This window comes from Nerophis lumbriciformis, linkage group LG15, assembly GCF_033978685.3.
Source record: "Nerophis lumbriciformis linkage group LG15, RoL_Nlum_v2.1, whole genome shotgun sequence".
Classification (NCBI taxonomy): Eukaryota; Metazoa; Chordata; class Actinopteri; order Syngnathiformes; family Syngnathidae; genus Nerophis; species Nerophis lumbriciformis.
The window spans coordinates 37,628,791-37,645,971 of NC_084562.2; the positions used below are offsets into that span (position 1 = coordinate 37,628,791).

General features: G+C 41.5%; 1 protein-coding gene across 1 annotated transcript in view; it reads left to right on the plus strand.

The window, feature by feature from the left end:
- Window positions 1-8,694, plus strand: part of pex16 (peroxisomal biogenesis factor 16) — a 62,793-nt gene extending 54,099 nt beyond the window's left edge. Inside the window, exons 10-11 of the mRNA XM_061975180.1 lie at window positions 106-170; window positions 8,171-8,694. Of these exons, the coding sequence (XP_061831164.1) occupies window positions 106-170; window positions 8,171-8,229 (124 nt within the window). The 3' untranslated portion in view covers window positions 8,230-8,694. The remainder of the gene's footprint in view (window positions 1-105; window positions 171-8,170) is intronic.
- Window positions 8,695-17,181: the final 8,487 nt, after the last annotated feature.

Here is a 17,181-nt window from a genome sequence, read left to right on the forward strand (position 1 = left end):
TTAACTACTGGTCAGATACAGTCTGTCTTTAGCTTGATGAATGCTGTTTTTCTCTTTGCAAATAATAACTCGCAAATATTAAAAAGAGTGTTCCTTCATTTGCAGGGAAAAGATTGTTTTCCTGCTGCGACTTCTGGCCAATCACGTGCCAGGAATAGGCCTTGTCGCACGTAAGTACTCTTCACGCACGTGTTTGCTTTTTTTATTTTTTTATTTATTTTTTGTTCTGTCCAGCTACTCAGGCTAATCATATAGTTGATGTAGATGCCCATATCTGCTGTACATATTTACTTTACAAAAGATAAGTGTGGGATACTTCTCTTGTTGCCTTATTTGTATTTGACTTTCTTAATGGATTTATTCAATGTTTGGCACAGCCGGACAGGAGCTGTAGGGTACAGGAAGAGGAAATCAAGGAAGACAGGGGGTAAAATTGCGGGGACAAGAGGGGGATAAGACAGAGAAACAACAACAACAACAGAACAGCATCAGCAAATACAATATGTAAAAATATGATACGAAAAGTGATGGTAAAGAATCAGTTAGTGAAGTAAATATTAATAACAGACATGACAATGAACATTATTGCACTACAAATGGAGCAATACAAATATCAATAGAAATAGCACTATTAATATTGAATAATAACAATAATTACCTTTTATTATCAGCAATACAATTGTTGCAGACGCAACAATACATGTTAAATGATAACTTGAATTACAAAAGAAAGCAAAAAAATGGAGGGGTAGAAAGAGAAGTGAACTGATTTAACCTTGTCGATTGTTATAGTAACAATAGGTTACGTTTTGTCAGTGTGCCGTGTTTTACCCAGTTTCCCCTAGGGGAACAACAATATATATGTGATGAAACGTGATTATATGCATGACTGTATGTATGCATATGTGCTTGTATATGTACGGTATGTGTATATGTATGTTTGTACAGTGAATGTGTGTGTGGGTGTATGTCCGTTAGTATGTATGTACTGTGTATGTGTGTGCATAGGTACTACCAATGTATGTGGGTAAGTACCTATGTGTGCACGTATGTATGTATTAATGAATTAATATATGTATGTGTGTATATATGTATGAATAATTGTGTGTATGTGAGCATGTCTGTGAATTTGTATGTGAAATATATTTGGCTCCCAGTATGTGCGGGAGCCAAAGTACGGCCCCAGCTACCCAGAGAGCCCAACCCAAAACAGCATGTGCGGTGCCCAGGGAATAAGGCACCACCAATCCGACGCAGCCAGGCTATCCAGGGACAGGCTGGACAGCGACAGGAACCCCAAAGCTGGGTTCACTGTGCCGCCCGGCAGGCTTAAGACAGACGCGCCCAGCAGAGGACAAGGCACGGGAGAAACGGGACAGCCAGCCCCAAAGCCAGGGAGAGACCACACCCCACATGGGCAGAAAGACGGGACGCCCTTAGGCGCCCAGAGATGGACCCAAAGATGGAGATGGAACATCCAGCAACTGCCCTGATGGGGCTTCCCTCTGAGGGAGGAGAAAAACAGGAAATAAAAAAAAAAAAAGGAGAAAAGTAGTTTACAGACATGCTGACTACCCCAGCAGCTGGCCAACTTGCAGAGTATTCTGCAGCTCACCAGGCTGCCACGATAGATGCTGGGACTAGACCCAGCAGGCCACAACCAAGACGGGCATCCAGAAGGGGTGGACGGTGGGACCCAGGGGCCCCAGACACACAGCCCGGCGACAGTAGCCTGAGGCACCGACCCCCGGACAAGCATACACACACGTATATATATATATATATATATATATATATATATATATATATATACACACACACATATACACACACACACACATATACATATTCACACACACATATACATATTCACATGCATGCATATATATATATATATATATATATATATATATATATATATATATATATATATATATATATATACATTCACATACACACACATGCATGTATATATATATATATATATATATACATTCACATACACACACATGCATGCATATATATATATATATATATATATACAGGTAAAAGCCAGTAAATTAGAATATTTTGAAAAACTTGATTTATTTCAGTAATTGCATTCAAAAGGTGTAACTTGTACATTATATTTATTCATAGCACACAGACTGATGCATTCAAATGTTTATTTCATTTAATTTTGATGATTTGAAGTGGCAACAAATGAAAATCCAAAATTCCGTGTGTCACAAAATTAGAATATTACTTAAGGCTAATACAAAAAAGGGATTTTTAGAAATGTTGGCCAACTGAAAAGTATGAAAATTAAAAATATGAGCATGTACAATACTCAATACTTGGTTGGAGCTCCTTTTGCCTCAATCTCCATAGAGCAGGTCAGCAGCAGGAAGCATGAAGTGCTCTAAAACTTGCTGGTAGACGGCTGCGTTGACCCTGGATCTCAGGAAACAGAGTGGACCGACACCAGCAGATGACATGGCACCCCAAACCATCACTGATGGTGGAAACTTTACACTAGACCTCAGGCAACGTGGATCCTGTGCCTCTCCTGTCTTCCTCCAGACTCTGGGACCTCGATTTCCAAAGGAAATGGAAAATTTGCATGGTTGGGTGATGGTTTGGGGTGCCATGTCATCTGCTGGTGTCGGTCCACTCTGTTTCCTGAGATCCAGGGTCAACGCAGCCGTCTACCAGCAAGTTTTAGAGCACTTCATGCTTCCTGCTGCTGACCTGCTCTATGGAGATGGAGATTTCAAGTTCCAACAGGACTTGGCGCCTGCACACAGCGCAAAATCTACCCGTGCCTGGTTTATGGACCATGGTATTTCTGTTCTAAATTGGCCCACCAACTCCCCTGACCTTAGCCCCATAGAAAATCTGTGGGGTATTGTGAAAAGGAAGATGCAGAATGCCAGACCCAAAAACGCAGAAGAGTTGAAGGCCACTATCAGAGCAACCTGGGCTCTCATAACACCTGAGCAGTGCCAGAAACTCATCGACTCCATGCCACGCCGCATTAACGCAGTAATTGAGGCAAAAGGAGCTCCAACCAAGTATTGAGTATTGTACATGCTCATATTTTTCATTTTCATACTTTTCAGTTGGCCAACATTTCTAAAAATCCTTTTTTTGTATTAGCCTTAAGTAATATTCTAATTTTGTGACACACGGAATTTTGGATTTTCATTTGTTGCCACTTCAAATCATCAAAATTAAATGAAATAAACATTTGAATGCATCAGTCTGTGTGCAATGAATAAATATAATGTACAAGTTACACCTTTTGAATGCAATTACTGAAATAAATCAAGTTTTTCAAAATATTCTAATTTACTGGCTTTTACCTATATATATATATATATATATATATATATATATATATATATATATATATATATATATATACATTCACATACACACACATGCATATATGCATGCATACATACATACTTTACATATACACACACATACATAAACAATCAAATCCATACACAGGCCGGCGGGGCAGCGATCCAGTCTGTAACCCACTCTCCACCAACAACCAGCCGATCGGGCACGGACCCTGCCCAACTTGAAGTGAATCCCCGCGCGACGCCACACAAACTGGAAGTGAAGACGTGTTTGCTTTTCAAACACACAAAATGACAATATAATTTGGGCTTAAGGGACTTTTATAAAAGGTCCTATCCACAGAATATTGTTGTTCAATATTGTGAACAATTTGTAAAATGAAGTAGCATTCTCACCCATGTGTGGAATGTTGAGGATGCACAAGAACCTTTATTTATCCTACATTAGGGAAATTCCTCAGTTGTGGTGTAAAATTAGCATAAAATAGGAACAGGACAACAATACACGTGGCTGAATACAAAAATGGAATGAAAGAGTTCAAAAGTAATACAATAAAAGTATGGAAATGCAAAGTAATGAATAATAACGCTGTAGTAACACACATACTGGATTGTGCACATTACTAGAGGTAGCTTTTTCACTTTGGATACGATACTGATACGATATAGCAGTGATTCTCAAACTGTACACGAGCCCCATCTAATGGTACGCCAAATAATCACGTAATTAAATATTCAAACAAAATATTACTGTTTAAACTATGTGTAATATAATATGAAATATATTTGTTAAATAAAATCTCTGCCTTGTTTTTAATGAATATGTAGGCCTACTACGCTACTGCATTGTAATGTTGGTCATTATGGTGGTACTTGGAGAGCCAAGTGTTTTCGAGGTGACACTTGGTGAACACAGTTTGAGAACCACTGCAATACAGGATTGGATAGGATCGGATTGGACTGTCCTTATTTATTTCATAATGGGAAAATTATGGGATAAATAAAGTCTATCCTATCTTATATCGTATCGAATCATCCATACTTTTATTATTTTCTAATGTGGAAAGTTAGAAAAGGTTTGGTCAGGCGCAATTAGTCAAACAGACAACAGTTGTAGGTATAAAAAACAAACATTAATTATTAACTGTTTACAATGAACTTATGCTGTTAAATTAAAGTAGAGTGGTTGTTTTTTGGTGCCATCTAGTGGTCACAAGTTAAGTTTATGATGCAGTGAACTGAAAGATGACAATGATGCAGACACGTTTGTTACTGAATACTTTCTAAGACGTTTCTGCTTTGGAGACCTTGTATCTATAAGTAATATGCAGCTTTAGTATTTGATACTTGTTTGTATTGACTAATGTTGGGATTTAGTCTGCACTATTGTTCAATAAAGTATCCTTAAACTTGTGAGAATCTAGAGGCACGTCACGATTTGATTTAGATTTTTTGGAGTGACCAGTCGAATCAGTCTTCAACACGATTTTTCGTAAAATGTTATTTGGTATATGAATTATAATAAAACCTTTTCAAAGCAGATTCCAGATTACAAAAGCTCCTCATGGCTGCTTATGTATGACTTAAATGCGCAGTGTTGACCTAAAACATCGTCAAAGTACAAAGCAATCTGCAATCGGCAATACTTTATAAATTTAATACTACAAAAACGAAAACCAAATATTAATAATAGCAACAGTATTTGTAATAATATAAATGATAGTTGTTTAATGTTTTGTACAAAAAAAGTAAAGAATGTTTTAATTGATTTTTGAACATTTAAATTGATTTGGAATCGGAATAAATAAAAGTCGAGATTTGAATGTGTATCGATTTTTTTTGACCACCTACTTATTACGTATGTTTAGCTTGTGTGCTATTGTGTGCTGAGCTGTTGTATAGCTGCTAGCTCCTAGTAGCCTATAGCCTAACATGTTTACCTTTTGTAAATGACTTGACTAAAATACAAGAAGAGACCAACCTTGTGTGCTTATTGTAGGACATTTAGACGTTAACTGGCTGTCCAATTTTAAAAAAGGAAACACGCTGCAGGACTGATCCAATAATTAGTATTTTTGCTGATATCTGAATTATATTCAATATCAAACATTTAACAAAGCAATAACATCATTCAACTTAAAAAGAAATACAAAAAAATTATTGATAGGTAGAGACGGAAACATAAAATATCTTGAAGGATATATTTTATTCATATAAACTACATTTAATGAAATAATACGGTTTTATTTGTAATTTATTTTAGTTTGAGTATTTGTGTGTAATTATACATATATTCTGTAATTATATACAAAAAATACTATAAGATAATACATATTATATGTACTAAATTATTTTTGTTAAATAAGGTCATCACGTATCCTGTTGTTGATAAAGAATCAGATAATTATAGCTGAGTGATGGGGTAAGACATAAGCTTTGTCTTCTTTCTGCTCCTATTAGACTTAGACTTCCTTTTTATTGTCATTCAAATTTGAACTTTACAGCACAGATAAGAATGAAATTTCGTTACATAAGCTCATGGTAGTGCAGGATAAAAAAAGCAATAAGGTGCATATATAAATAAATAAATATATATAAATAATATATAAATATATATATATATATATATAAAATAAATAAATATATATAAATAAATAAATAGATTACTGTACAGATAAATATATTGCACTTTTTCACATGCGTCCACGTTTATGGATGTATGTTATGTTGTCTTTTTTATTCCAGCGAGTTAATCCATTTTGGGGGGAGTTGAGGGGATAATTTAATTATGATGCGTTCAAGAGTCTTACGGCCTGAGGGAAGAAGCTGTTACAGAACCTGGAGGTTCTGCTTTGGAGGCTGCGGAACCTCTTTCTAGAGTCCAGCAGTGAAAACACACCTTGGTGGGGGTGGGAGGAGTCTTTGCCGATTTTCTGAGCCCTGGTCAGGCAGCGGCTTTTTGCGATCTCCTGGATAGGAGGAAAAGGAGTCCTGATGATCTTTTCCGCCGTCCTCACCACTCTCTGGAGAGACTTCCAGTCTGAGGCATTGCAGGCTCCAGTCCAGACAGAGATGCTGTTGGTCAGCAGGCTCTGTGGTGAGAATGAGGGGAGGGAGCTGTGCTCTTTTCATCCAACGCAAAAAGTGCATGCGCTGCTGAGCTCTTTTTACAAGAGCTCCGGTGTGTAGGGACCAGGTTATATTGTCAGTTATCTGCACCCCCAGGAACTTGGTGCTGCTTACAATCTCCACCGCTGTGCCGTTGATGAAGAGTGGAGCGTGGCTGGACTGGTGCTTCTTGAAGTCAACGATGATCTCCTTGGTCTTGTCGACATTCAGGACCAGGTTGTTGGTTCTGCACCAGTCAATCAGATGTTTCACCTCCTCCCTGTAGTCCATGTCATTGTTGTCACGGATGAGGCCCACTACTGTCGTGTCGTCCGCATACTTCAAAGTGTGGTTAGTAGTGGACCTGGCGCAGCAGTCATGGGTCATCAACGTGAACAGCAGCGGACTCAGGACGCAGCCCTGGGGGGAGCCGGTGCTCAGGGAGATGGCACTGGAGGTGATGTTGCCCACTCTCATAGATTGGGGTCTGTCTGTGAGGAAGTCAAGCAGCCAGTTGCAAAGGGGGGTACTGAATCCAAGGGGGACCAGTTTGCTCACCAAGTGCTGCGGGATGATGGTGTTGAATGCTGGGCTGAAGTCCAGAAACAACATCCGCACGTGTGTGTCCTTTCCTTCCAGATGTTCTAAGCTCAGGTGTAGTGCAGAGGAGATGGCGTCCTCTGTGGAGCGGTTAGGGTGATAAGCAAACTGGTATGGGCCGAATGTGGGGGGAAGTCTGGAGACAATATATTCCTTTACCAGCCTCTCGAAGCACTTCATTATGATGGGGGTGAGTGCAACGGGGCGGTAATCATTGAGGGAGGAGATTTTTGGTTGTTTAGGCACTGGGATGATTGTGGCCGTCTTAAAACATGATGGTACCACAGCCTGGGTCAGCGAGATGTTAAAGATGTCTGTGAGAACCCCAGCCTGCTGGTCTGCACATCCCTTAAGCACCTTGCCCGGAATGTCATCAGGTCCCGGTGCTTTCCGGGGATTCACTCTCCTCAGGGTTTTCCGGACATCCGCTATATCCAGGTTTAGCGGCTGCTCATCAGGGCGAGGGATGGATTTTCTCACCGGAGTGGTGTTTAGTGCCTTAAACCTTGCAAAGTAGTTGTTAAGGTCATCTGTTGTCACAGGGACAGGGGGCAGCTTTATAGTCCGTGATGACCTGTATGCCCTGCCACATTTGTCTAGTGTTTGTAGGGTTCTCGAAGAAGTCCTGCACTTTCTGACTGTGAGCACGCTTTGCAACCTTAATGGCACGGTTCAGGTTAGCTCTGGCTGATTTTAATGCCACCATGTCGCCAGACTTGAAAGCCTTCAGCATTGTACTCATGTACAATGTTATATTACAGGCTGTTACTTGTTCAGAGCCTTCAGCCCTATTCGGAAACACACCATTTTATTTGTATGTTTTTAATTTACCTTGTTAAAATTGAATACAATGGAGAGTATGTTTGGTTGTTGTGATAGAATTAAGATTAAAAATATTACCATATTTACAATTCGTCATAAGCTTTCAATAGAAGCTCTACAGGTTATTGGCATTTTTACCCTGACTTGACAAAATATGTTTCTAAGACTGGACACGTCTGATGTCAACAAGGGGAGTAATGATAATAGGATGTTGTAACCAAACTCAATGTCAGTGTTGATTGACAGTAAATAAGTTAAAGTAACATTAACAAGGTGCTTGTGTTTCCCAGGGCCTCTCATGGATTACTTGCCCAGCTGGCAGAAGATATACTTCTACAATTGGGGATAAAAGTCACCACTTCCAACCAAATGAACTCTTGAGAAGTCAGTTTTTAATAAATATTTTGCCATCTGTTTGTCCTTTATCTTCGAGCTGAACACTTTTTTTTTTATTGTGACTGGGAACGCGTCGCATCATTCTTTTCAAGCCCTTATCATTTGACAAAGTACGCAGGCAAAGTGGAGAATGTGCCAGCGGGAAGAAAGATGACTGATCTTGTACCTTTTTCTAGACTGGAAGACATCTCAACAATTCATCTTACACAATAAACCGATTTCATGATGAAGACAGGTTTGTGTTCAACTTGGACAGACTTGTGAAACTGCAAAAGCAGGTTTGCTTTGCGTGTGTTGGAAACCACCAATTATTACGTCAGACTTTTGTAGGGCAAAAAAAAGTGCTCTTTGTCTCAGAGTGCTGTTTAGAAACCTGTAATACTAGCCAAAAACAAAAGTATCCAAGTCTTAATAATAATAAACAACTTGTTCTTGTATGTCCAGTTTTCAAAAAAGTGTGGATAAGTTTTACAATCATATATTTTTTGCAGTTCTGTTTCTTTTATATACTTCAAAGCAGGCGTGAGGGCACGAGATTAGAAGAAATGACAGGTACAGATAAGCTGAGGGGGGAAGAAGGGCCATGCAGGCAGAGAGCATGTACTGTACTAGGATGCCAACATTAGTACCTCCGTCACACTGCCCGCTGTTAAAAAAGACTGAAAAAAAAACCAGGCATCCAAAACTGGGAAAGCTCACGTGCAAATGCATGAACCTTACAATTTGACACGTTGGCCTTGTTAAGAACGAGTATCCAACATTTATAAGTCAGAGAAGACAAAAGTCCTCATAGGTTAAAACAAAAAATGCTTCTCGACTCGAGGAAAAGTCTGGCTGTCAAAATCTATGCCAGAGAAGCAACTAACAATTTGCAGTCTTGTTACAATAGGCTGAACATTCAATGATAGGTAACATCAGTAGCAAAACTTTGCCACATTGCTATCATTAGAGAAAGCTAATGTGTGTGTTTTTGTTTCAATTATGTGACAACACTAAATTGGCCCGAGTGTGTGAATGTGAGCGTGAATGTTGTCTATCTGTGTTGGCCCTGCGATGAGGTGGCGACTTGTCCAGGGTGTACCCCACCTTCCTGGATGCAGCTGGGATAGCCTTTGCTATGAAGCTCAAAAGTGTGATATATATATATATATATATATATATATATATATATATATATATATATATATACAGTATATATATATATATATATATGTATGTGTGGGAAAAAAATCACAAGACTATTTTATGGGGGGTTGTACCAGATGATGATCTGGTACAACCCCCCATACAGCAAAAACGTCTCAACGAACATTGGACACAAATTCCTCAATCTGATTGACAAACACTTTCCCAAAGACAACACCCTAAGAAAAGTATTCAACAAGAACAACATTAAATTGAGCTACAGCTGCATGAACAATATACGACAAATCATCTCAAACCACAACAAAACAATTGCAAATGAGCCGTCGGCCCCCAGACAGAGCGACTCCAAAACCAACAAAGGATGTAACTGTCGAAAGAAACCTGATTGCCCTCTCAACGGGGGGTGCTTACAAACATCAGTTGTCTACCAATCTAAGGTAATACACAAGGACATTAACACATCCGACACATATGTAGGATTAACCGAGGGAGAATTCAAAACCAGATGGAACAATCACAAGGCTTCTTTCAGGAACAAAAACCTGCGAAATACCACAGAACTCAGCAAACACATTTGGGACCTCAAAGACAATAATGTTGAATATTCAATAACATGGCAAATTCTTGCATCCAGCACACCTTACAATAGTGGTAATAAAAGATGCAACCTATGCTTGAAAGAGAAACTGTTTATTATTTACCGTCCAGACCTGTCATCCCTCAACAAGCGCAGCGAAATTGTAACAACATGCCGCCATAGACGGAAACACCTCCTAGGTAACACATGAGCCAATCACCACGCCCCTAGGCCAGCCTGTACCCACCCACTCTGTGCCCTATATAAACCATGGTATGCGAATGCTCCCATTAAAATCTCCTGATGATTGAGGGTACCCCCCCTCATGAAACAGGCCTGTAGAGATGAAATAGTCTTGTGATTTTTTTCCCACACATACATATATTGCGCTCTACTACGGTATCGAGCACTATTTTTTGGATAACCTTATTAAGACATATATATATATATATATATATATATATATATATATATATATATATATATATACAGTATATATATATATATATATATATATATATATATATATATATACGTATATATATATATATATATATATATATATATATATATATATATATATATATATATATATACACACATATCTGTCAGTCCTCTTCTGGGTCGTCTGGCGCTTGAGGCAAAGCAGGGAATTTCCATCTGGCCCAGTCAGCCGCTATTCTTAGGGCAGTCTTGAAATACCAGTAGAGTGGAAAAACAAGTTGCCTCTATATTGAAGCTATTATCCTATATGTCTGATTTTTGACACCAAAAGACTTCAAGAATTTGCGAATAAATAGATATGATCGAAATAATATCAATCTCAAGGAGATTCCCCGAGCCATTTTGAGAGATAATAAGGAAGCCAGTCACGTGATCACGTGACATCGCGCTATCAACAACAATGCTAATCAAAGCCGACTTTGTGAGAGCCAACAACTATTTTGAGAAATTAGGATCCAGGATCCTTATATTTTTGAGCCCGATCACGAAGAGGATGAGCAATAAGTTTAGAAGCCGAGTGGGGTTCCGGTGACGTCATCAAGCTGAATGGCAGCTTAGAGTAACATCTCCCTCGTGAGAAAAGTTATTTCGCCTCATTTGACCGTAAAAAGCCAAATTTTCAGATAATCTCTGAACAAACAAAAGGGGCAAGAATGGGGAAAACCAGAGGAAATCGAGGAAATGCTGCTGCAGAGCCGGTAAATGAGGAAAGCTCTGTGTCCGCGAACAGCTCACCTGTAAAGCTACAAGATGGCGGTGCTAATGCTAACCCTCGCTCAAAGGAGGCGGACCCGAAGGTTCAGTCCAAGTTCTGGAGGAGATTCGGGACTTACGAAAAGACATAAAAGAACAGCTGAACGATATTAAACCTGAGCTCACCAACATTAAACAACAAATAACAGACACTGTCATATAAGTTGCATATACAGGTAAAAGCCAGTAAATTAGAATATTTTGAAAAACTTGATTTATTTCAGTAATTGCATTCAAAAGGTGTAACTTGTACATTATATTTATTCATTGCACACAGACTGATGCATTCAAATGTTTATTTCATTTAATTTTGATGATTTGAAGTGGCAACAAATGAAAATCCAAAATTCCGTGTGTCACAAAATTAGAATATTACTTAAGGCTAATACAAAAAAGGGATTTTTAGAAATGTTGGCCAACTGAAAAGTATGAAAATGAAAAATATGAGCATGTACAATACTCAATACTTGGTTGGAGCTCCTTTTGCCTCAATTACTGCGTTAATGCGGCGTGGCATGGAGTCGATGAGTTTCTGGCACTGCTCAGGTGTTATGAGAGCCCAGGTTGCTCTGATAGTGGCCTTCAACTCTTCTGCGTTTTTGGGTCTGGCATTCTGCATCTTCCTTTTCACAATACCCCACAGATTTTCTATGGGGCTAAGGTCAGGGGAGTTGGCGGGCCAATTTAGAACAGAAATACCATGGTCCGTAAACCAGGCACGGGTAGATTTTGCGCTGTGTGCAGGCGCCAAGTCCTGTTGGAACTTGAAATCTCCATCTCCATAGAGCAGGTCAGCAGCAGGAAGCATGAAGTGCTCTAAAACTTGCTGGTAGACGGCTGCGTTGACCCTGGATCTCAGGAAACAGAGTGGACCGACACCAGCAGATGACATGGCACCCCAAATGATCACTGATGGTGGAAACTTTACACTAGACTTCAAGCAACGTGGATCCTGTGCCTCTCCTGTCTTCCTCCAGACTCTGGGACCTCGATTTCCAAAGGAAATGCAAAATTTGCATGGTTGGGTGATGGCATGTTTCTACCAGAGAGGACAGCGGCCCGGTGAGAAAGTTGAAATGTTTATAAGAGCTCTATATGATTTATCCGAACACTGTGACTTTGGAGCAGCGAGGGACGACCACATTCGTGACCGCATAGTTGTGGGTATTGTGGACAAAGACCTGTCGCGCAAACTGCAGCTGGAGGCTGGTTTGACGCTAACCCAAACTATACAGACTGTTCGCCAGTCCGAAGAGGTGAATGCACAAGTGCACCAGCAACAAGGAGAGGCGTGCACGGCGGTGCAGGAGATCGCCCGCGGACGTGGGAAATTTGCATATAGAGAAAAACAACAGTGGAGAAATAGAAGGGAAAGTGGACAGCAAGAAGCACCAAAAATGCCTAAATGTGGCAGATGTGGAAAAATACAGCACAAAGACCATGAAAGGTGTCCAGCTCTGAAATCGACATGCCACAAATGCAAAAAGGTGGGTCACTGGGAAATTAAATGTCATACAAAGGCAGTCAGAGAAGTGACAGAGACAGAACCTGTCTCACAGACTCCATACTTTCTAGGCGCAGTCACCAATATAAACAAAAATAATGACAAGTGGACTGTAAAGATTGTAATTGGAGTGACACCAGTTACATTTAAAATTGATACTGGGGCAGATCTAAATATTATGGAAGAAGAGACATTCAACATGTTATGCCCTAAGCAGCAACTGGTGCAGTCAAATATCCCACCAATGAGCAGTCCTGGGGGTCAGTTGATATGTGTGGGGAAGTTTCAAGCTAATGCAAAATACAAAGAAAAGCACTACTCATTCCCAGTGTATGTCATCCGCAGCTTAACTGCAAACAACCTGCTGGGCAGAGACACAGCATGTGCAATGGGGCTGGTGAAGCGCATTGAAGAAGTGCACAGTGCATTTGGAGAACATGGAACTCTCAAAACAGACCCAGTTAAAATACTTTTAAAGGACAATGCTGAGCCATATGCAGTGTATACAGCCCGCAGGGTACCACTGCCTCTTATACAGAAGGTCAAAGAGGAGCTACTGCGTATGGAGAAAAATGCTGTAATTGAAAAAGTGACTGAGCCTACAGACTGGTGTGCACCGATGGTACCAGTTGCAAGAAAGAACAACAAAGTGCGCATCTGCGTGGACCTGAAGAGGCTAAACGATTCCGTAAGGAGAGAGAGGTACGTCCTCCCAACTGCTGAGGAAATAATTGCAAAGCTGAGTGGCGCTACAATGTTTACATCACTAGACGCTGCCTCAGGGTTTTGGCAGATACCCCTAGATCCCGAAAGCAGTAAGTTAACTACATTCATAACACCCTCCGGGAGATACTCTTTTAAGCGGCTCCCATTCGGCATCACAAGTGCTCCAGAAATCTTCCAACGGAAAATGGCGGAGACTCTGAATGGCTTGGATGGAGTAGCTGTTTACATGGATGACATCCTGGTGTATGGAAACACTCCAGAACAGCACGACCAGCATCTAACAAAGGTGCTTGAGAGAGTCAAGTCAGCTGGCCTAAAGCTAAACCGAGACAAGTGTGTGTTCAGACAGAAGCAACTTAACTTCCTTGGCCAAGTGATTGACAAAACAGGTGTGAAACCTGATCCCAATAAAGTCAAAGCCATCAGAGAGCTACCACCACCACAGAACGTACAGGAACTCAGACGTGTCCTTGGAATGTTCACGTTCCTGGGAAAATATATCCCAAATCTGTCAACAGTGGGCCAGCCACTTTATGAACTGTTGAGATCCCAAACCGAATGGACGTGGGACCATGCACAGAAGGAGGCGTTCCAGCGCATCAAGGACATCCTGTCTACTTCTCCAATTCTAAAGTTCTACGACGTGAATCGACCTACAACAGTGTCGGCTGATGCTAGTAGCTACGGCATCGGCGGAGTGCTGCTGCAACTACACGATGGAGACTGGAAACCAGTCGCTTATTGCTCACGTCGTCTGTCTGAGGCGGAAACCAGGTACGCCCAGATCGAAAAGGAGTGCCTAGCAAGCGTCTGGGCATGTGAAAGGTTTGAGAAGTACCTTGTGGGCCTTGAGAACTTTAGGCTAGTCACTGATCACAAGCCCTTGGTGCCGCCAATGAACAAGAAAGATTTGGATAATGTTCCGATACGGTGCCAGAGACTGTTAATGAGACTAATGAGATTCAAGCCAACCGCTGAATATGCACCAGGAAAGACCTTGACTGTAGCGGACACCCTGTCGCGTAGTCCACTGCAGAACGTGACAGAGGTGACCGACACTCACTCGGATGTGGAATGTTATATTGCAGCCGTTGTTGACAACATGCCAGCTACACCACAAAAGCTTGGGACCATAAGAGCAGCCACAGCAGCTGACAGCAACTTGCAGATGGTGCTTAAATGTGTCAAGTCAGGATGGCCGGACTATGTGGCTGATGTTCCACTAGCCATCAAAGACTATTACCCTATAAGGAGTGAACTGTCGGAGTACAACGGAATCATCACAAGAGGATGTCGCATGATAATCCCAAGCCCTCTAAGAGCAGATGTCCTGGATCGAATCCATGATGGACATCAAGGACTGTCAAAATGCAGAGAGCGGGCTAACACTTCAGTATGGTGTGGCCTGGCATCTCAGCTGAAATCAAGCAGAAAATCCAGACCTGTCAGGTTTGTCATGAGATGAGACCCACACAGCGCAAAGAGCCCCTCATCTCGACCCCTCTACCTGACCGGCCCTGGAAGAGAATTGCTATTGATTTATGTGACCATAACAAACATACTTACCTCGTCGTGTCAGACTACTTTTCCAGGTTCCTCGAGATACTCCACATGCCTACAACCACTGCCTCACAGGTGGTGTTGAAGCTAAAAGCAGTATTTGCCAGATTCGGTTGCCCAGACCAAGTAATTAGTGACAATGGGCCCCAGTTCACATGTGAGGAGTTCCGAGAGTTCGCTAGAATGTACGACTTTGAGCACATTACCTCAAGTCCCCATCATCCACAAGGAAACGGACATGCTGAGAGAGGAGTCCAAATTGCAAAGACTATTCTAAAACAAAAAGATCCTCTACTCGCTCTCATGTGCTACCGCTCTACACCCTGCACCTCCACTGGTGCAAGCCCAGCCGAACTGCTTATGGGCAGCAAGATAAAAACAACACTTCCAACACTTGAGAAAAATCTACTTCCTAGATGGCCTAACCTGAAAACCGTCAGGAGCAAAGATGCAGAGGAGAAGGAGAAACACGCGTTCTACTTCAACCTCCGACATGGAGCAAAGCCCCTGCCGTCGCTGAGACCTGGTGATCCTGTCCGCGTCAAACTGGACAATCAGCACGCCTGGGGTACACCCGCTGTCATCACCGCTGACTGCGCAACGCCAAGGTCATACATCATCGAGACTCAACAGGGGGCGACATGGAGGCGCAACCGTCGTCACCTGCAACATGTTCCTGAGCCAACTGGAGACACAGCAACTCTACCTCCAGATGGACAGCTACATGACACTGCTACACAGCAGCCTTCCCCCGTCATTACTACTGACACTGTTTCACCAACACTCAATGCCCGTCCACCTCCTGCAAAAGATGGACTGTACACACGCTCAGGCAGACTGATAAAACCTGTGGTCAAACTGACTCTGTGAAATTGAGAGACTTACCAAAAAAAAAAAAAAAAAAAAAGAAAAGGGATGTGAAACAGATACGTTAAATGTTGTGCTTTGATGCTGCTGTTGCTTTGTTGTTCTGAGCAGATTGAATATTGCTTGATTATGGTATTGATTGATTATTGATGCTAGGTGATCTTGTTTTTTGAAAACATTGAAAAAAAAGGGAGATGTCATATACCGTATTTTCCGCACTATAAGGCGCACCGGATTATTAGCCGCACCTTCAATGAATGGCATATTTCAAAACTTTGTCCACCTATAAGCCGCCCCGGACTATAAGCCGCGCCTACGCTGCGCTAAAGGGAATGTCAAAAAAACAGTCAGATAGGTCAGTCAAACTTTAATAATATATTAAAAACCAGCGTTCTAACAACTCTGTCCCAAAATGTACGCAAATGTGCAATCACAAACATAGTAAAATTCAAAATAGTGCAGAGCAATATCAACATAATGTTGCTCGAACGTTAATGTCACAACACACAAAATAAACATAGCGCTCACCTTCTGAAGTTATTCTTCATTCGTAAATCCTTCGAATTCTTCGTCTTCGGTGTCCGAATTGAAAAGTTGGGCAAATGTGGGATCCAAAATGGCCGGTTCCGTCTCGTCGAAGTCATCGGAGTCAGTGTCACTGTTCAGCAGTTCTGTGAATCCTGCCTTCCGGAAAGCTCGGACCACAGTTGTGACCGAAATATCTGCCCAGGCATTTACGATCCACTGGCAAATGTTGGCGTATGTCGTCCGGCGCTGTCTGCCTGTCTTAGTGAAGGTGTGTTCGCCTTCGGTCATCCATTGTTCCCACGCCGTTCGCAGTCGTGATTTGAATGCCCTGTTGACACCAATATCCAGCGGTTGGAGTTCTTTGGTTAATCCACCCGGAATGACGGCGAGTGTTGTATTTGTGTGCTTCACTTGTTTTTTGACACCATCTGTGATGTGGGCGCGCATAGAGTCGTATATCAACATGGACGGAGCTGTGTGAAAAAAGCCACCCGGCCTCTTCGCGTAAACTTCCCTTAACCACTCGCTCATCTTTTCTTCATCCATCCATCCCTTCGAGTTAGCTTTTATGATGACGCCGGCTGGAAAGGTCTCTTTTGGCAAGGTCTTCCTTTTGAATATCACCATGGGTGGAAGTTTCAGGCCATTAGCATGGCAAGCTAGAACCACAGTGAAGGACGACTTCTCATTCCCTGTGGTGCGAATATTCACCGTACGTGCTCCCGTTGTATCCACAGTGC